This window comes from Plecotus auritus, assembly GCF_963455305.1.
Source record: "Plecotus auritus genome assembly, chromosome: 1".
Lineage (NCBI taxonomy): Eukaryota > Metazoa > Chordata > Mammalia > Chiroptera > Vespertilionidae > Plecotus > Plecotus auritus.
This window is the reverse complement of record NC_137770.1, coordinates 93,069,660-93,091,651: the sequence shown is the minus strand read 5'-3', so window position 1 is coordinate 93,091,651 and position 21,992 is coordinate 93,069,660. Positions and strand designations below refer to the sequence as shown.

Here is a 21,992-nt window from a genome sequence, read left to right as displayed (position 1 = left end):
CCATCATTCTGTTTGATTCCATCTGATCCAACTGTCTTTCCCTTTCTTTTCATTGCTTTTATTTTATTTTTTATGATTTATTTTATTTTTCCATTACAGTTGACATACAATATTATGTTAGTTTCAGGGTACAACATAAATATTAGACATTTATATAACTTATGAAGTGATCACCCTGATATGTCTAGTGCCCATCTGACACCGTACATAGTTATTACAATATTATTGACTATACTAGAGGCCTGATGCACGAAATTTGTGCACTCGGGCGGGGGGGGGGGGTGTCCCTCAGCCGGATTATGAGAGGGTACAGACCAGGCCAAGAGACCTCACCAGTGCACGATCGGGGCCAGGGAGGGACGTAGGAGGTTGGCCAGCACAGGAGGGACTGTAGGAGGGCTCCAGGGCATGTCTGGCCTGTGTCACTCAGTCCCGATCAGCTAGACCCCAGCAGCTAGCTAACCTACCAGTTGAAGAGTCTGTCCCCTGGTGGTCAGTGCACATCATAGCGGTTGGTCGACTGTATGCCCTCTGGTCATCAGTGTACGTCATAGCGAGCAGTTGAGTGGCCTTAGCATATCATTAGCATATTATGCTTTGATTGGTTGAATGGATGACTGGACACTTAGCATATTAGGCTTTTATTATATAGGATAACCCTATTCTCAACTCAGAGGTTGGTTGAACTGAGAGTTTTTTGGCCCAATTTTATAGGTGAGGAAACTGAGGCTTGGAGATGTGAAGTGACTTATCCATGATGCTACAGGGAATTCATGATTGAGGGAGACCTGTGATGGAGTAAGACCTGGAGTCCAAGATTCTTTTCCAAGACAGTTAAGCATTCCATTTTAAAGGAGGTCATGGGTTTCTGACAAGGTTTGGTCCTGACTGGTAAAATATTTATTGTGGCTGAATTCATTTAAGATATCCCATCTTCTAGGAAACAGACCTCTAGCCAGGGTCCTCAGCTCTCCTCTGACTATGCTGACTAGCTTGGTAACTTTCACAAATGTTTAAACCAAATTGTGTCTTCAGATATGCTGTTTCTTCCCTCTTTCTCCAGCTGCTCTAGAGGCTAGTGTTTCCAGATTTTGGAAGAAAGAGAGAAGGGCTGAGGAGGGGTGTTTGACAGGTAACCACCACTGCACTTCTGCTGCCCTCATTAATGCAAATGTCTTTTTCTATGCACCATTTGCTCAACCTATGTATATATATTTCTGCCATTATTTAGCTGGCCTGATTCTCATCAGCATGGTATGGAGACTTGCCTAGCTGAGGAGATGGAATACACAGGTTCTAGGCCAAGGTCTGCCCTTAGTGCCTATCTCACTGTCCATCCCTGCACCTCAGATCCTCATCCCTAAGCTGACAAAGTTGAACTAGAAACCCTCTAAGAAATTTTTCTGTGATTCATTTTCCCCCTTGGGTAGAATTACTGTTCACCATCATTGACTATTTTTGGCTCAAAATTATTGTGGTTTAGTGGTAGAAGAGGAACTTATTGCAAATTCATCTTTAAAATGTTTTGAGATCATTAAGAGAAAATTGAGCTTGCCATTGCCTCCAGAACATTTGGGGTGACCAGCCTTGCTGAGCAGAAGGAGGCTTGAGTAAAGTGGAATTTGGACTCAGAAGTGCATGAAGATCCAAGACTTCTTCCCCCACCTTCTGTGAAGGGGAGACCACAGCCCAGGTCCAAGGTCACCCATCTCTAAGAACAAAAGTGAGCATGAAATTGTGTTTCCTACGTTATATTACAATGCCTCTCGTAGAATGGCACATCATTGTTAATATAAATGTTGGTGTTATTCCTATAAAATTACTGACCACGTGTATCGGCAATACATACCATTTTCTTTGTGGTCGAATCCAGTTACTAGTATAGTTCGGTGACAAGTTTGTTTTCCAGCCGTGGAAATAATTACATTGTCAAATACCATTTAATCATTAAAAACCTTTGAAACCAGGAAAGCTCCCCTTTCACAGTAATTACTTGTGACAAATATCCTTTTTTAGAAAATACATGCTAAAGAAATTGAAGTCAGGTCATTTTTCCTTTCCTGTTAAAATACTTGCATAAGAGGTGATTCCAGTTTGGGGATGTTAGCATTATAGATTGTACATAGTCTTCAGTACTCTTACACTCCCTCCTTTTCATCTCAAAATATTTCTTTTTCTCAGAGTGAGAGCTCAGGTGGTATCTATCTTCCTTTAAAATAAACTTTCTTTAATTCTCCCTTCTTTGGCGATATTAACCCCTCAATTTTACATATTTTCTCTAGAAGCTATAGTTAGTGTCTCCCTCTTTCCTAATTTGGGGTTCCAATTCCAATTCCAGTTGTGTGACCTTGGAAAAGTTAAACCCTCTGAGGCCCAGTTAAAAAATGGGCAATAAGGAGTTTACTCTACAGGGCAGTTGTTGTGGGAATTGTATGAGAAAGTTACATTTTAGGATAGTCCCCGGTACATAATTAGTTCCTAATAAGTGTTCATTTTTCCCAACTATTTATTGTTTTTCCATTTTGGCCTATGCCATGCAGGTGTAACTCACATCTTACAGAAACCTTCATTGGAACCAGCTGTCTGTCTCCCTGATGCCCAATTTCTTTTCTGGTTTTGTTTTTATTTTTCCCCCACTCTTTCCTGTATCTTTGTAAACATGTTAGAAATCGTTTTTTGAAAGTCTGTTTCAGATTGGCCTCTTATCTGACATTTTGGGTGTGAACTCCTTTGTTGTGAGTGCTGACACTGGCTAATGGTGAGGCATTTCTCCCACGCTTTGCAATTTTGGAGTGCGAGTTAGTTTAGCAGGAGTTCTTTAATTGGAGAGACCCACTTGCCCTGGGTTCAAGAGTACTTAGGGGAAAATTGTGAATTTGCCTTTTTGGGATCCTACAGATTTCTCCAGTGTTTGACCACGTTTTATGTTAACATCTCAGTTTTTTAAGACACCACCAATTGAGTAGCTCCTCACCAGTTTGTAAAGCTTCCAGCTTTATGCTGAGAAAACCCCTCAGGTCCAGCTCCCTTTCAGCTGGGGAGGGGCTGGCTATAGTCTCAATTGCAGTCCGTATTAAAATTGCATTCAGGCCTCACCCCTGCAGGATTTTTTAGGGACTGGTACCTCTTTAAGAAATTCAGCTTTATGCCAACACAACATTCTGACTTTGCATTTCCTCTTTATGATGCCTCAGGATTTCCTTTTCTTGTTCTGAATTTGGCTATGTGGGATTGTGTGCGTGCGTGCGTGTGTGTGTGTGTGTGTGTGTGTGTGTGTGTGTGTGTGTGTACATATATTTTTATCCAGTTTATCTATGTGTTTGGAGCAGGAGATGAATTTTTTGTATCAGTTCAGCCTCCTGTAATTAGACGAGAAATTCTGTTGCTTTCTTTTGGCACTGAAATGAGTGGCTTTTGCTAAGACGTGCAGACTAGTTTTTAGCCTCCCTACTCTATGGAAACTGCTTTCTCAAAGATCAGTAGTAACCTCTTTGTTTCTAAATACAGTTTCCTTTTCCGAATCTCAATATACATAGAATTTTTGGGGGAGTATTTTAATAGCTGTAAACACAAATTATCAACCAGATCATGAGGTACCAAGCAACATGGTCTAGGGCAGTGGTCGGCAAACTCACTAGTCAATAGAGCCAAATATCAACAGTACAATGATTGAAATTTCTTTTGAGAGCCAAATTTTTTAAACTTAAACTTCTTCTAACGCCACTTCTTCAAAATAGACTCGCCCAGGCTGTGGTATTTTGTGGGAGAGCCACACTCAAGGGACCAAAGAGCCGCATGTGGCTCGCAAGCCGCAGTTTGCCGACCACAGGTCTAGGGCAAATCTTGTTTGACTTATGTTTGCAGTCTTCCTAAAGCCCAGCACAGAATCTTGGATGTAGATAACTGTCTAGTTCTAAGAGGAAAAAAATGTTAATACTTACATTAAGATCATGTTAAATATATACAATTCAAGAACACAGTATGCCTTTCCATTTTCTTTGGGGACTTTGGAAACATTTTAAAGAGTTTTATAAGTGACTTTCACATTTCTTAAATTGATTTATGTTTATTTTATTATTTTTATTGCTATTGTAAATGGGATATGTTCTTCCATATGTCTTCAAGCTGGTTATTGTTTGTAAATTTGAGTTACTGAAGTCTGTATAATTTTTCTACTTTATCTTCTAGATTCATTATTTCAGTAGCTTTTAATTATTTTTCCTTTTGAATATGTGCCATATCACCTACAAGTATTTTTAGTCCTAGTTTCTTTTTCTAATCTAATTATATAGGCTACTACTTCTAGTGCAAATTTAAATAAGAGTTAAATCTTTGTATCTTTGTCTTGTTCTTGACAACTGAAGATGCTACTTGTATTTATTTATCTCTTCAGCATGATGCAAACTCTTGGAAAGGGTAGGTCAACTGTTACATGTGAAGGAAGTATTCTTATATCACTGGATTTTTAAAAATATATTTTTATTGATTTCAGAGAGGAAGGGAGAGGGATAGAGAGATAGAAATATCAATGATGAGAGAGAATCATTGATCAGCTGCCTCCTGCACACCCCCTACTGGGGATCAAACCTGCAACCTGGGCATGAGCCCTGGACTGGAATCAAACCCCAGACCCTTCAATCCACAGGCCGATGCTCTATCCACTGAGTCAAACCAGCGAGAGCTATCACTGAATTTTTTTATTAAAAATGGATGTTGCATTATGATTTTTCTTCTTAAATTTATTAATATGGTAAATTATATTAATGTGTCTCTTCATGTTGAACTGTCCCTATTCCTAGCATAAACTCCCCCTGATTTTTGATGTCTTGGGTTCTGTGTATGTTATGAATTCATGAAATTAACTTTTGTTAAGTGGAGCACAGGATGCTAGATGATGAGCCACAGTTCAACAAGAGACCACAAGAGGAATTGAAATAGAGATGTTTATTATTCAGAAGTCCTGGAGGAAGGACACAACGTACCTCGAGGGGTCACATGGGGAGTTCAAGGCAGAGTACAGACCGTGAGAGGCAGACCTGAGCATATGCCTTCTTTAGGGTCCATGGGTGGAGTGCTTTATGGTTCTCAAACTGTGGCCTGATTGATCAATTTAAACCAAAGAGTAGGGTTTTGGTAAGCCCAATGGGGTCTTACCTAAAGCTTACAGCAGACAGGTGCTGGGAGGCAGAAGAGACAGCTAATCACAAGGGCTGTTGGGGGCCTTATATCAGAAACTTCCCTTTGCATGTGACCCTGAGGCTTTCTTGCTATCTAGGGCATGAGCTTCCATGAAGAGGCTAGTGTCCATTTAAAATCGCTGAAGGCCACTTGGCCAAACAAATGGATGCCAAGACAATAATACCATGGAGTAGTTTAGCTAAACTCTCAACAGTCTGTTAATATTTAATTGAGGATTTTTACTTCAGTGTTCATAAGTGATGGTCTGTGACTTTACTTTTGAAGTCTTGGTTATATTTGTTATTGCGCACATCAGAAAGTTAGGGAGTTTTCATTCTATTTCTGCGTTCTGGCATAGCTTACATTACATTGGGATTTTCTGTTCTTTGCAATTTGCTGGAAATCCTATATGGAAAACCAGTGGGAACTGGCACTTTTTAGGAGATTAGGCTCTTTGTCAACGTTCCTCATTTTTCTCCTGTAGAACTTGGGTCTGTTTACATTTCTCTTTTGCTGGGGTCTTGGTATAGGTGTATTGTAGTTTATATACACTGAGTGGCTAGATTATTATGATCTCTGAATGCATAATAGTCTGGCCACTCAGTGTATATCCTATATAATAAAAGGTTAATATGCAAATTTTCCCCTTGATCAGGAGTTCGACCTGCAGGCAGGCCAGCCAACTGCCCATGTCCCCTCGCCCTGATCAGGCTGGCTGGACCCCACCCATGCATGAATTCATGCACCAGGCCTCTAATATATATATATATACTGAGTGGCCAAATTATTATGCGTTTGGAGATCATAATAATCTGGCCACTCAGTGTATAATTTAGGTATACTTTCTTCAAAAATTGTCCGTTCATCTGGGTTTTCAAATGCATTTGTTTGAGTTTAGCAAAGTAGTCTTTTATGGTTCTTTTAGTTTGCTTATATTGGTAGTTATTTACTTATAATATTTCTTACTTGTATATTTACAATTTCCTCCCTTTTTCCAGATTAAGTTATTAGCAATTAACTCTTTCCCCCCCAAAAAAAGCATTTATTAATAAAAATTCTTTTTATTCTACAAGTGTCATAGAGGAGGGGTGTCATAGAGGAGGGGAGTAATAGAGGGGGGTGTAATGGAGGAGGAGTGTCATTGAGGAGAGTGGTTATAGAGGAGGAGTGTTATAGAGGAGGATGTCATAGATCAGGGGTGTAATAGAGGAGGGGTGTCATAGAGCAGGGGTGTCATAGAGCAGGGGTGTCATAGAGCAAGGGTGTCACAGAGGAGGGTGTCATAGAGCAGGGGTGTCATAGAGAAGGGTGTCACAGAGCAGGGGTGTCATAGAGCAGGGGTGTCATAGAGGAGTGGTGTCATAGAGGAGTGGTGTCATAGATCACGGTTATCAGAGCAGGGGTGTCATAGCGCAGGGATGTCATAGAGGAAGGTGTCATAGCACAGGGGTGTCATAGAGGAAGGGTGTCATAGAGGAGCAGTGTCATAGAGAGGGGTGTCATAGAGGAGGAATGTGATAGAGGAGGGTGTTTAGAGGAGGGGTATCATAGAGGAGGTGTGTCACAGAGGAGGGGTATTATAGAGGAGGGGTGTCATAGAGGAGGAATGTGATAGAGAAGGGTGTTATAGAGGAGGGTATCATAGACGAGGGGTGTCACAGAGGAGAGTTATTATAGAGGAGGGGTGTTATAGAGGAGGGTGTCATAGTGCAGAGGTGTCATAGAGGAGGGGTGTCTAGAGGAGGGTTTAATAAAAGAGGAGTGTCATAGAGGAGGATGTCATAGTGCAGGGGTATTATAGAGGGAGATGTGTCATAGTGTAGAAGTGTCATAGTACAGGGGTGTCATAGAGGAGGGGTGTCATAGAGGAGGGTGTCATAGAGGAGGGGTCTCATAGAAGTGGGGTGTCATAGAGGACGGGTCTCATAGAGGAGGGGTGTCATAGAGGAGGGGTGTCATAGAGGTGGGGTGTCACAGAGGAGGGGTGTCATAGAGGTGGGGTGTCATAGAGGAGGGGTATCATAGAGGAGGGTTTCATAAAGGAATAGTGTCATAGAGGAGGATGTCATAGTGTAGGGGTGTCATAGTGCAGGGGTGTCATAGAGCAGGGGTGTCATAGGGGAGGGGTGTCATAGAGGAGGGTGTCATATTGTACAGGTGCCATAGAGGATGGGTGTCATAGAGGAGTGTCACAGAGGAGTGGTGTCATATAGGAGAGGTATCATAGAGGAGGGTTTCATAAAGGAGAAGTGTCATAGAAGAGGATGTCATAGTGCAGGGGTATTATAGAGGGAGGTGAGTCATAGTGTAGGGGTGTCATAGTGTAGGGGTGTCATAGTGTAGGGGTGTCATAGAAGAGGGTGTCATAGTGCAGGGGTATCATAGAGGAGGGGTGTCATAGAGCAGGGGTGTCTTAGAGGAGGGGTGTCATAGAGCAGGGGTGTCTTAGAGGAGGGGTGTCATAGAGCAGGGGTGTCTTAGAGGAGGGGTGTCATAGAGCAGGAGTGTCATATAGGAGGGGTGTCACAGAGGAGGGTTGTCATAGAGCATCTGCCCCCTGGTGGTCAGTGCATGTCATAGCCAGCGGTTGAGTGGTGTTAACATATCATTAGCATATTACGCTTTGATTGGTTGAACAGACGACTTGATGATCGGACACAGCATAACAGGCTTTTATTATATAGCATTCCCTATGCTGTGACATCCCTGAGACTTTTTGTAACTGGCAATTTGTACTTTTTAATCCCTTCAACTTTTCTTCCAGCCCCCAAACCCCCCCACATCCAACAACCATCATAATATTGTCAGTATCTATGAGTCCATTTCTGTTTTGTTTGTTCGATTATTTTGTTCTTTAGTTTACACATATAAGTGAAATCATTTGATATTTGTTTTTCTGTCTGACTTAATTTCACTTAGCATCATACCCAGTAGGTCCATCCGTGTTGTTGCAAATGACAATATTTCCTTCTTTTTACAGCTGAGTAATACTCCATTGTATATATGTACTACATCTCTTTTATTCATCCACCTATCAATGGACACTTAGGTTGTTTCCTCATCTTGGTTATTGCAAATAATGCTGTAATGAACATAGAAGTGCATATATCTTGTCAAATCAGTGTTTTGGGTTTCTTCAGATAAACACCTAGAAATGGAGTCACTGGATCACATGTAACCTCTGAATGTTTCAGAACAACTAAGCCTAGTTCAGTGGCTTGTTTGGTTTTTCGCTTTTAATTTTAGGCCTTGAGAAGCTCCTACAGCAGGTGAGCACTCAGAGCTGAGATGCTCCATTACTTTATCCACACTGGAGATTCTGAGGAAACCAGCCATATTCACCAAATTCTCAACCCCACTGAGAGACTGGGAAAGAAACCATCATTTAAGAACTCACAGAGTTAACTGAGGTACTTGTATGTGAGTAGAAAGACAGGGTTGCAACTTATTTACCAGGTTTTAAAGTATTGCTTAATAAATATGTTTGCATTTGCTTGTATGTATAAAGAACTTCTTAAAGAACATAACAACTAAAACCAACAGTGATCACCATGGTGAAGTAGGAACTCAAGATGAGGGATAATGACGAGAGAGAATTTTTATGGGATATGTTTAAACATATGTTCTTAAATAATGTGAGCACATTATCTATTAAAAGAAATTGATTTTTCTAAATAAAGAATACACATTAAAAAGAAAACTTTCACATTCATAAAACAAGCCTACTGAAAGAGAGACACACATCTGAGGCGTGGAGAGTGAAGGAACCAAAAAGGCATCCAAGACACTTGCCACTTGGGTGCTAGCCCAGAGATTCTATCGCAGTCACGAAGTCCCTCACCTACGGGTGGACTTCTCCGGGCCTCCGCCTGCGCTCTGTGTGGCTCGGAGAGAAGAGAGAAGGAACGTGGGACATGATAGGAGGAGGAAACATTGCTCTTCGTTTGGTAAAGGTGGAATCAGAAGCAGGACATATTCTTCCGTGTTTTATAACTTTCCGTTTCTGCCGGGAGCCATGAAAGCAGTTCGGTCTTACTTCCTGGTCAGCCCTACTTCCTGATTGAGCAAGGACAAAGAGCAAGGACAAAGAAAGCCCGCGCGCCCAAGGGCCAGAAGAACCCCCCACATCAGAATAACCAATCAGCTAGGACAGATACCCAGTCCCCAACCAATCATCCCATGACAACTCCTTATCCTACCCCTCCCCTCCTGAGTGCTTATATACCGCAACACTCGAATAAAAAAACGAGGCTTGATCAGAACCTTGTCTTGCCTCCATTCTTCGCGTTCCTTGTTTGTTTCATTCTCTTAGGTGGTTCCTGCGTGCCCTCGTTGCTGCCCCGCGGGCCGGGGCATCTGGCGCCCAACATGGGGCAACCTGGGGACCCCCGATGAGAACGTCTACCAGAGAAGCCCTGGCCAGGCACCCCCCCAGAGTCGCCGCGAGGACCCGCGAGTGAAGACTCAGCATTAGATCGCCACGGTCCCACCCGCCGTGAGACAGATCGGAGGAAGGTAGGTAGACGATTTTTCAAACAAGATTTCAGAACATTTCACCCCTTTTTGCTCGACTGCTATTATTGGCTCTCTTGGTCGATTCTTTCCTGCCCACTAATAAGCACTCACTTGCCAATTTGGGGAAGAGTGAAGGGTACCCATCTCCGGCTGTGAGAACTCTGATTCACTTGAATTAGTACCGTCGCCCGGCTTTCTTGTCGCGAATTCTCTCCAATTAGATCTACTCTTAAAACCTTGAGCTTGCTTTGAACAAAAGGTCGTTCACCTCACAGACTCAACAAAGGGAATTCCTACTCCCTGAAAAGGGCAAAAGGGGTCTTCCCGTCTGTGTGGATCCGTGTAGGCGGATTATACCTACCTACTGTTTCACGCAAGCAAGGGAATAAAGGGTAGAGTCGAAAAGAGAGTAATTCCGCCTGAATCCCTGGGTTGACGGGAAAATTCAGGCTGACCTGGAACGGGATTATATGTCCCAGAGGCTTACGTGGGGGAAGGAGTCACTCGGAGAGCCATCCAGTCGACCAATAATGGGGAATTCTTTGAGTGCCCATGAAATGTTCCTTGACGGTGTCAAGATATCCCTCAGAGCGCGAGGAATAAGGGTTAAAAGAAAAGACCTTAGGCAGTTCTTTGAGTTTGTTCATGATACCTGCCCTTGGTTCCCCCTAGAAGGAACTATTAATCAAAAACGCTGGGAACGGGTAGGAGATGCCCTACAGGATTTTTATCGGGCCCTTGGCCCTGAGAAGATTCCCGTTACTGCCTTTTCTTATTGGAACTTAATTCATGACATTCTAAAAATCCATTCTCAAGACCCTGATGTTAAAGAGGTCATCAAAACAGGAGAGGAGATTCTTAAGGAAAACTCCCTTCCCCCCTCAACATGCCCTTCAGTCTTTATAGATCTCCCAGGAGAACCCCCAGAGACCCCTAAAGCCCAAAAACCTTTAAATATTAAAAAAGAACCAGAAAAACCACAAGAAAAAATCCCCAATATCTACCCCTCGCTTACCTTTAAAAGAGATCATTCAGATCACCTAACCCCCGAAGAACAAGAAACCTTAGATGAGGAGGCGGCTCGCTATCATGATGACCCTTGGCGCCTAACTGCCCCGGCGCTTCATAGACCCCCACCCTATAATCCCAATTCCCTAGTTCATCCTTCTCCTCTTCCACATTTTAACTCCCGTCCATCTGACCCCATCAGACAAGCTAAAATAACCCTTGCTCGAGAAGTTTCTTCTTTAAAGGAAATTTTACAGCAGAAACGAGAGCATGTCCAACTTGTTAAAGAAATTCAAGCCCTCGAGGCTGAGCTTTCCACCCTAAGTCCTACCCAACAGAATACTCCTCCCTCAACAAAATCACCCCCCAACAGACGAAAAACTAAAACTAAAGCCCCGCCCCAGGCCCTATCGGCTAAAATACAATGCTAATGAACCTTGTTAAAAAAGTTAACTTTTAAGGCCTACGAGAAAATAAATTTGTCTCTGTTATAGAATTTATCCAAAGTGAATGCTTGAAAATAATTATAATTGACTCTAGAATCTCAAAGAAATTGTTGAAATATAGATAAATAATGTATTAATTATAAAGAGCTAAGTAGCCCAGGTAACTGGCTACGCCCTTTGTTAATGGAGGAAGGGGTAGACGCCCTTCCCCTAGAAGACAGGTAGTCTAGTTTCCTGCCAGGAACCATCTTTGAAAAATGTGGTAATTTACATTAGAATAAACCAAACCGAGTTTTACAGAGCTACTGGCAAATAAAAAGTAAAGTTTAAATTTGCCTCATAAAAAACCTAGAGGACAGAATTGAATCTATTAATTGATTATGTCTTGTATTTTTCTTAAAAACGTAAAGTGTTATTAATCTAGGAAATGCTAAATATATTTGACTTGCCAGCTTTAAAAGTTCAAAGTGCAAATTAAATTGGGAGAAATTATATAGTTGTGGTAATTAAATGTCTAAAGTATAAGAACTTATTTTTGAGAAAATAAAATGTTGTGTTTTCTCTAATAATTAGGAATTCAAAATAAGTTGCTTATTATTGGTCTAATTAAAAAAGAGGATTAATTCAAAATTTTCTATGCAAAAACTAGTTTAAAATCTAATTGATATCTTAAGATAATTATAAAAAGTATTATAATCTTTAAATCATATATGGATATATATATATTTGATCATTTTTTCCATGTTAAAATTTCAAGGCTTTAACAGAGATGATTCTTGGAAAGCTCCAAGGGCCCGGAGTAATACAAGAAATTTATTCTCTTCTTAAAGGAAATCTTTTTAAATTTAACAGATCTAATATACTTGAAATTGCATGGAAAGCCTTATCAAATAAAAATTAATAAATTTATTTTAAATGTTATGAAGATTTTGTCCTCTAAGAAGGGCGAAATGAAGTAACTAAATATTTCTTATAATCCAACAGCAGAATTTAAAATGACAAAAAGCCCATAGCTGCCTGCATTCTTAATTAAACTAAGAGGCGGGGCAACATTTTCTGCTTGTGAATCAGACAAAAACATTTACTAAATTTGCTTTGCTTTTTAAATGAAGATACCTACTTTAATTACTTAAATAAATTAGCTTTTTAAATTATAATCAAGGTTTTCAGCTAAATAAAAAGCCAATATTTTTATAAACAATTCTAATAAAGACCAGAAACAGCTAGTGAGATTTTTGTTTGTCTGCAATATAAATTTGACTGTCTTTTAAAGGAACGGATTAGACAGCCACCATGATGGCCACATGTCTTGCCGCTCCCCCTGGGGCCGCCATCTTGGAAGCCATAGGGGCCAACCCTTTCCTTTGGAATAAGCCAATGTCTTTGTAAGCAATTTGATTAAGTATTCTAAGAAAGTTACTGAAGGCTTCCCATGATCCCTCTGTAATATGCAAATTAGCTAATGGGGATACTCTTAAAAAATAAAATTCCAGCTTAATAAAAAAGGAGAAATTTGAGAGGCACAGAAAATGTAACTAGACCTTGTCTATACAAAAAGAAATTGACAGCCAGTTTGAAATTGAATTGTCATGGCTTAGAGCAAAGAATATCCTTACATGATATTATTCTACAATGTCATTATAATTTTTGATATTTTACAAATAGCATATTGTACAATTAATCCAAAAAAACTTAAAAATCTAAAAATTTTTTTTTAATGTTTGGCAGCAATTTAAAAGGGACGTGAAAGGATTCAATTCCTTCCACTGTGTGAAAGGCCCCTTGGGAAGGTACTTGAGCATTCTATATTGGCCCTTTTTGTCAAAAGGAACCCTCTTCTCACAATTCAATTGCCCACAGCTGTTGCTTGAGTTTTCAGTTCATTCTAAGGTTGAAACCTCATGTTGGATGGTACCATAGATCTATCTCTCGCACAATGGCGTGAGCTGGGCCCTCCCTGGAGAAGAAACCTGGGTTCCCCAAGATAAATGATCAATGCCGGGGCCCACCACCAGTGGGGGGATCCCAAGGCAGGTGCTGGGCATGGAGGCCATAGGGGCATAGGCTACCAAGGAGACAGAACTGAACCTTACATCACCCTGCTTGGCCCCGGAGGATGGCTGGTTAGTCAATGACGGGTAAGACTCCTCAAGGGAGGGGCAACCTAAGACAGGCACAGTCGCAGGGGGCCATCAGGAGAGAACTTGGGGGTCAACAGAGGTGTGGCACAGATCCTCACCCCCGCAACATTACAGGGGCTTGAACACTCGCCCCTTCTGAGGGAGGTCTCCTGCCCCATGGCTGCTTCGTGCTTCCCATGCCCAGCTCAGATTGGGACCCAGGCAACAAGAGACTTGGCCCAGCTAAGACTGAGACCCAGGCAACAGAGAAGTGGTTGATGGCAGCTGCCCTATACCTAAATCTAGCCTAAATCCAGGAGTGCTCAGGGCTTTCTCAAGGATGCATATAATCCTTTCCATTAACTAAAATTGTTGTTAAAGTATTAAATTTGACAGTAAAATAGTCAAGTTTTCAGATTAATTTAAATTGGCTAAATGAAATAAGGGAATATTCAAGAAAATCTAATTGTACAAAAGGCTGTTCCTAAAGTATTAACCAAAATTTCTATTTGTAGTTCATTTCATGGTAAAATTGCTTAACATGCAATGAACCTAAAGCAGTCATATTTTTGTGCAAAAAGTTAAAATTTAAAGTTATCAAGACTGCATTATATATTTTCCAAAAGCCTCCTAATAATTAAATCAAAAAAAGGGGGGATAGTGGAGTAATATTATGTAAGGAAAAATACCTTGTAAGTAAATTACATCTAGAAAAATTTTTACTTTGAAAATTAATTTTCATTTGTTATGCTAACAGCAAGACACCCATGAAAAACACACATGGTGTCAAAATAAGCCAAAGGAAAATTAGTTGGGCAAAAATAAAAAGGATCCCAAGTCAAATTTATAGAAAAGACACCTTTATTAACTTTTGGTCAAGAATATGTTTGTATATTTTCAGAAAAAAAAACAAACTCCAGGACCATGTGGATTCCTGCAACAGAGAGAAATTAGCAGGAAATAATTCAGCCATGAAGACAAGAGGAGACAGTCGTTACCTGTGGGCTTGGGAAACCCACGGGAGGAGCCGGGTCACTACTCCCTCGCTCCGTTAAAGCCCACTCCCGCTTAAAAACAGAAAGGGAGGAGATGCCGGGAGCCATGAAAGCAGTTCGGTCTTACTTCCTGGTCAGCCCTACTTCCTGATTGAGCAAGGACAAAGAGCAAGGACAAAGAAAGCCCGCGCGCCCAAGGGCCAGAAGAACCCCCCACATCAGAATAACCAATCAGCTAGGACAGATACCCAGTCCCCAACCAATCATCCCATGACAACTCCTTATCCTACCCCTCCCCTCCTGAGTGCTTATATACCGCAACACTCGAATAAAAAAACGAGGCTTGATCAGAACCTTGTCTTGCCTCCATTCTTCGCGTTCCTTGTTTGTTTCATTCTCTTAGGTGGTTCCTGCGTGCCCTCGTTGCTGCCCCGCGGGCCGGGGCACGTTTCAAGCCAGAATTCTTCTCACGGAGCTCCATGCGCCCTCCCTCTTATCTCAGTGTGTGCCCCGTGTGTAGTCTTTCTAGCCACCTCAAGGTCTCTTGCTACTGAGTCTTTTATTTCTACCTTCAAATAAGCTTTAGTTAAAAAGAAACAGAACTTTTATTTACTTTCAACTATAGTCCTTTGTCTCATATTGCTTTCACAATCCAATTTCTTGAGCTATTAGGAATGATTTTCTCTCACTTCTTAATAATCTATAGTCCAGTTTCTACCTCCACTCTTTCATTAAGTCCTTTTTCTCTGACGTCCTCATTGACTCTTTAAAACAAATCTAAAGGTTGGTTTCTTCATTTGCCCTTATTCATCTTGATCTCCCTTTTTCCCATCTTACTAAACATCTCCTCTCCTTTTATTTACATAACACCCAAGAATCTTTCAGTCCCTTCCTAATTCCCACAACCTGGGCCTTTTCTTTATTCCTGCCTCCACTTAAAATTCAGTTGTCACCCCTCTTCTCTTCTTCATCTATTCTCATTTTCTCAGGGAATTCATCTATTCTCAAGACTTTACCCGATGGCAAGAGCAAAGCAGATGGGGCCTGATGCCTGGCTCTATGACTTATTAGCTATGCAGTTTAGGCTAAGCAATTTCAAATATCTGAATTCAGTTTCCTCTGCTCTAAAATGGGGATTCAGTAATTCATTCAACCATTTTTATTGAGCATCTACTATGTATCAGGCACTGTTCTAGGTACATGAGATTTATTAGCAAATGAAACAGATAAATATTCCTGCCCACACAGAGCTCCTATTCTAGCAGGGAGACAAACAAAAATAATAAGCATATTAAATAAGATAATTATATAAAATAACAGAATACTAGTATGATGAGAGCTATAGAAAAAAATTAAAAGTCAGATTACATCATTTAAAGGTGGTCAAGGTAGGCTTCCCTGAGAAATTAATATAAGCAAAGACCCAGAGGAAGTGAAGGAGTTGGAAATGAGGGCACCTGCTGGAGAGGGTACAGGCAGAGGGAACTGACAAGGATCCTAAGGGCCAGGGCAGGCTCCACGTGTTCTAGGAACACCAAAGAGGCCAGTGGGAATGGAGTGAAGTGAGTACAGGGAAGAGCAGTTGGAAATAAGATCAGAGAGGAAATCAGGAAGCCAGTCTATGTATGTGACCGGAGCTGAATGTGACGGGAGCTGGTGCAAGGTGACACGATCGGATTTATGTTTTAAAAGGATCACTATGGCTGCCGTGTTGGGAAGAGACTGTGTTGGAGCTGGATGAAGCAGAGAGGCCAGTTAGGAGGCTCCGTCAGTAATCCAGGCAGGAGGTGGTGGTGGCTAGTACCAGAGTGAGAGCTCTAGAGAGGAAGGGTGGTGGCAATTTAAGATGGTAAAACCCACCTTGTAGAATCTTAGGAGAAAATTACTGCAGTTGAAGTGCCTCGTAGATGCCTGGTACCTGGTGTTAAATAATACCTTCTTTTATTATGTTATATTTTTCAGGTAGAATAGGTCATATGGTGGAGCTCAAAGCTAGAGTACGACATTAAAGGTCAGCTGACCTGGGAATTGGCAGCTGCCCTCATCGGAAGTCGTGAAAGGAGGTTAGGCTGAGAAAGGAGCTTAATCTCCTTTCAGCCTTCACCTCACATCCCAACGTCAGGACAGTATTTCCAACTTCGGACAAAACACTTCCCTTCAACATTTCATCACATACTCAATATCAATGAATTTTTTTTTTCAAATTTACCTTACCTCCATTTCAAGCCAGTTACCAATCTAAATGTTTACTTTGCCCTAGCCAGTTTGGCTCAGTGGCTAGAGTGTCGGCCTGTGGACCAAAGGGTCCCAAGTTCGATTTCGGTCAAGGGCACGTACCTCGGTTGCAGGCTCCTCCCCAGCCTGGGCTGTGGTCATGGGCGTGCAGGAGGCAACCAATCAATGTGTTTCTCTCACATCGATATTTCTCTGTCTTTCCCTTTCTTCCACTCTCTCTAAAATCAGTGGTACAGTATCTTCTGGTGAGGATTAAAAAATAATAATAATAAAATAAATGTTTCCTTCTATTAAAGACATTCCAGCCCTATGTGTTGAAGACAGCTTCATCTTTGTAGAATTATGAAATAAAAGGATGCTATCATGGGAAGTTGGTATTGTGGCCATTACCTGCTTAAAAAAATCTCTGTTTACAAAAGAAGAACTGAGGCCCAGATGCAGCATAACTTGCTATGGGCCACTCCAGGCTTTAATGACTGAGCGTGGCCCAGAAACAGTTTCCTGGAACCCTTCTCCAACAGCTCACCCCCACTGTTCCTCCATCCCCCATCCACATGACAGTAGTCCCACAGACTGGCTGCCCATTTCCGGACTGATCACCACCACAGCTGCTTTGACCATCTTTCCTGTGATTGGCAGTTAAGCCAACCAGACAGGCTATGGCAGCCCATGGCCTACACTGCTTGAAGTATGCTGGCTCTGGGTTCAAATCCTGGCTCTGTACTTACTAGCTGTGAGGCCATCAGCAGGTATCCTAACTATATTCTGTCTTAGCTTCTTTGTCTGAAAAATGCCTACCTCCCAAGATTTAAGTAGCAATTGACATATAAAGCTCTTAGCACAGATTCAAGCACAAAATAAGAGTCCAAGAAGTATTCGTTATTTGTGGCTTATATTACTACTCTCAGTGCCTTTCAAAGAAGTTGCCATGGATGCCCACCCACTGAGCAAATTCTAATTGCCTTAGTCTGGCCACTGGCGCATTGCAGCAACCGGGTCTATCAAATGTATGGAAACTTCCGTTACTTTCTGATCACAGCCTTCCAGTCAGGACAGCTCACTATGTTCCCCCATATCATGCTCATTCCAATTCTTACTTCTGTGTTCCAGTTTATGCTCCTCCTACCTGAAATGCCCACCTTCCTTCTCTCTGTCTAACTTCCCAGCTCCACTGATATTATTTCTTCTCTACAATACTGCAGTATTTATATGCAGCACATATTGGTCGCTTCCTTAAGGAGGGCATGGGAGCATTTAATTATACCATGGGTTCCAGAGCAGACTGCCTGATCTCTCACCCATAAAATGGTGTTAATATTAGGGTTGTTGTGAGTATTTGACAAATAAATACTTAGTAAAAACAATTATTAATATGCTATTATTATATATTGCTATTAACTTTTCTCTCTTTTTTTTAATGTACCTTCATTTTCTTCCTACAGGTTATTCTGTCCATATGTACTACAGCAGTCCCCCCTTATCCACAATTTTACTTCCCATGGTTTCAGTTATCCACAGTCAAGTGTAGTCCCAAGATATTCAATGGAAAATTCCAGAAATAAACAATTCATAAGCTTTAAATTGCACACTGTTCTGAGTAGCATAATGAAATCTCACTCCATCCTGCCCAGGATGTGAATCACCCCTTTGTCCAGCATATCTACATTGTAATACACTACTCATCCATTAGTCAGTAGCTCTCTAGGTCATCAACTTGACTGTCATGGTATCACAGTGACCCCTATTTTACTTAATAATGGCCCCAAAGCACAAGAGTAGTGATGCTGGCAATTCAGATATGCCAAAGAGAAACCCTAAACTTCTTTCTTTAGGTAAAAAGGTAAAAGTTCTCTACTTAATAATAAAAGGTAGAAAAATCATATGGTGGGTTACTAAAATTTATAGTAAGAACACATCTTCTATCCATGAGATTGTGAAGAAGGAAAAAGAAACCCATGCTTGTTTTGCGGTCGCACCTCCAACTGCAAAAGTTATGGCTCCAGTGTGTGATAAGTGCTTAGTTAAGATGAAAAAAAAATATGAAATTTGTGGGTGGGAGATAAGAACAAACAAAACACATTTTCCAACTGACAGCAGTGTGTTGCAGTAGAAAATGTTGAGCCTATACCAACATGCCAGCAAGAGGTCCCCTAATATGAGTGACACCAAACCATTTACTACAAGTAAGAGATAGTCACATTAAGACAGTTTAAGAGAGAAAGACCACATTCATATAACTTTTAGTACAGTATACTGTTATAATTTTTCTAATTTGCTAGTTATTGTTTACTGTGCCTAAGCTATAAATTAAACTTTATCATAGGTATGTATGTATAGAAAAAATGTAGTATATAGATAGGTTCGGTACTGTCTCTGGTTTCATGTATCCACTAGGGGTCTTGGAACAAATCCCCTGTGGATAAGGGGGATTACTCTATACTTTTATCCAGTCTTAAATCACATCCTATAGTATAAAGCTCAGTCCTGAGAATTTTGATGCCTGTCCTCAAAGATTTCACCACATCTAATAATTCATTCTAAAAGTACAGATTTACCGAAAATATCAAGTCCCCATCTCAGAGCCATGGGTGGTACAGAGTATAGGTACCACGGTTATTAGCCAGGGGCCTCAAAGAGGAGAAAGACTGAAGAAAAACAAAGTTTCCAAAAAATTAGAAGGATCTGGTCTATTTCTACAGGAAGTTAACAAGGGAGTTGTGGAAGCTATTCTGGAGTTAGAACAGACAAGTGAAAAAGCACTGAGGGCAACTGGACTATTCTACTCACATATTCCGGAGACACGGGTGTTTGCACTGCTACTGCTCTACTTCATTCTGTATTCCACCCCAGGTGTCCCACCGTTCATCAGGAGCCGTGGTAGGTTTGGGCACTACAAACAAGAATTCTATACCAGGTAGGAGTCCATCAAGCTCATGCATTGACAAGAGCTGTTCTGAATGACACATACTCTGTCACAATGCAGTGATCATGTGCTTTTTCTTTCTTTGGGGAATCAGTTATGTTTACCAACAATAGCAACACATTTTATATGAGTGGGGAGTGTTGAACTTTTTCCAGCATTACTTCCAAAAATCAGGTAAGGTAAGAAATTACTCAGATTAATTGGACTAGCTTACCTCTATTTTTTCCCATATGGCTTCATAGTTGTCTTGGTGTTGAATATCTTGCATAAGTTTCTGAATTAAAGCAGATTTTGCGGCTGAATGGCTTTCATTTTTCTCAGACGATGAAGCTCTTTCTGACTTCTCATCCATGTATTTTTTCATGCCAGAGAGAGGCATGCACAGCTCCTCGTCGGAAAGAATGTCACTCAGGGGCCCAGACTCAATGCTCTCCCCCAGCGAAGAGGCTATGTCACTGGATGAACTTGGAGACACCCTGCCTGGCCTAGTACGCTTCTTCTTGACATGGTACGTAGGATAGATCTCAGAATCTGAATTCATTTCAGACAGTTCCCAGTCATCGATATTCTGAATGGTTTCTCCTCTGGGTTTTGGAGGGAGAAGCTTTGTTAAGTTTTCCAACTTCAAAGCTAATACTTCTGTCTGCTTAAGGTGAGAGGGCAGTGCCAGGTACTCATCGGAGCCATACCAGGCCTCCACAACCTGACCGTTCCTTGAGACGTGACTTGGGGAGGAGGAGTAACTTTTTTTGCTTTTGTGTTTTGAAAGAAGGGGTACCGGAGACATGAGACTGTCCGAGCCAATAGGAGATTCGCTGCTTTGAGTAAACGGTGGGGAACTGGATGTTTCTGACTGCACTGGTAATTTGGCATTCCAACTTCTCTGAGTATACGGCTCAAGGGAGGATGTAGAAGCAGAATCGGTTTCTGGGCCCTCCACGGCCTTGGAAGTACAAGAGGCAATTCCGTTCGGCACTCTGGAGCTCCTGGTGATTTCGGTTTGCTTGCTTGAACCAGTTCCTGCTTTAGGGGTTTGGCACAGAGGCACCTCTTCTGGGCTCTTATGTGGCTTTTTAAGTCGAGGTTTCTCTTTGTGGCAGTCGTTGAGCCTTCCCAGGCTGGAGGAGATTTCTTTAATGTGACTTTTGACCGTGTTTTCAAGATTCCCACCCCCCATCTTGTGCAGAGACTCATAGGACTGGCTGGCAGCCGAAGGACTGCTGGGATAGGACGCTTGCAACACCAGGCAGAGCTTGGATCTGTCAGGAGGATCCACCAGGGAAGGGGTGCTTCTGCTCATCTCGGGCTTGAGATCAACCATCCGCCTCCTTCCGTCAGCACCTCTCAGGTTATTCTTAAAAGTGTCCTCTTTAAGGAAAAGCCCTCTTTTTGGCAACGTGGGCTGTGTGGGAGAGTCCTCGTTATAATTAAAGCAATCTCTGATGGATCGCTTGGGGGTTGCGTTCTCACAGGGAAGAGGCTGTTGGTTCTTTGCTCCAGGTTGGGAGGAGGGATTGGATTCTTGCTTTGAGGTCTCAGAAGAGGACTGAACAGTATTTGTCAGAGCTTCCACTGGAGACGACGTGCCCTGCTTTGAGCCTGGTTGCTCCTCGACAGCAGGAGCCTTGTTTTCCTCACACCCACCTTTATCATCTGCTGAGAGAGAACCTTGAGACGCCCCCTCACTCACTGCTTCGCTGCAGTTGGAAGCGATGGGGTCAGTGGCCACCGTCAGTAACCCAACACTGCGGATAAGCTCAGGGAACTCCTTCTCCATCTCACCGTAGCTCCAAGAGTCAAAGGGTTTGGTTTTGACCTGGCTCATGTCACCCAGGCCACCAAGCAAATCCTCACTTGGACTATAGTCAGACAGTTCAAATGCAGTAATTCCGCAATCCAGAGACAAGTAATTTTGAGAGCATTTGATAGTTAGCTGTCCTGAGTCATCCACTTCCGTTAGAGAATCGAGCCGGCCCTGAAACAGACAATGGCAGTGGTTTCAATAAATGGAACATCAATTACACTCAGCGGCTGTTCAAATGAAATCTCAGCAGAGGACTCTAAGAAGGTCAAAATGCATCAGTCTCTGTTGCTTCTGGTTTGACATACAGAATGGCATATTAATCAATTAACACATAACTTTATATAATATCCTGTCCTTAAATATTCAAAGATTTTTCTTTAATCTAGAGAATAAAGCTTCGATAGAAATGGTCAAGGTCAACCCAAAAATATCCATTCTTGCCTTAATGTTCTATCTTAAAATAATGCATTGTTCAGTTAATAAACATTTCTTAAATGATGTAATAAAATTTCTGGGAACGAATCAATGTAGTAGTAACGTCTCCATGAACATCTCTTTTGCTTATTGCTATCACTCCATCACCTACTACAACTGGCTAACTCATAGTAGATGCTCAATAAATATTTCTAAAGTGTATAAAGTCTGTCGTGTTAAATATATATTCACAAATCCCAGGAAGGTGAAACATGAATTTGCATATAGCAAAAGCAGTTCAAGACTAGCTTCTGAGAAATTGAAGCAGTCATCAAAAAGCTTCTGGCAAACGAA

The 21,992-nt window shown here is 41.6% G+C and overlaps 1 protein-coding gene across 3 annotated transcripts in view; it reads right to left on the bottom strand.

Moving 5' to 3' along the window:
* Positions 1-21,992, bottom strand: part of AKAP6 (A-kinase anchoring protein 6) — a 495,085-nt gene that overhangs the window by 262,222 nt on the left and 210,871 nt on the right. For all 3 annotated transcript variants that reach the window (XM_080685020.1, XM_080685019.1, XM_080685021.1), the window contains exon 4: positions 19,635-21,395. In XM_080685020.1, coding sequence (XP_080541146.1) covers positions 19,635-21,395 — 1,761 coding nt within the window. The remainder of the gene's footprint in view (positions 1-19,634; positions 21,396-21,992) is intronic.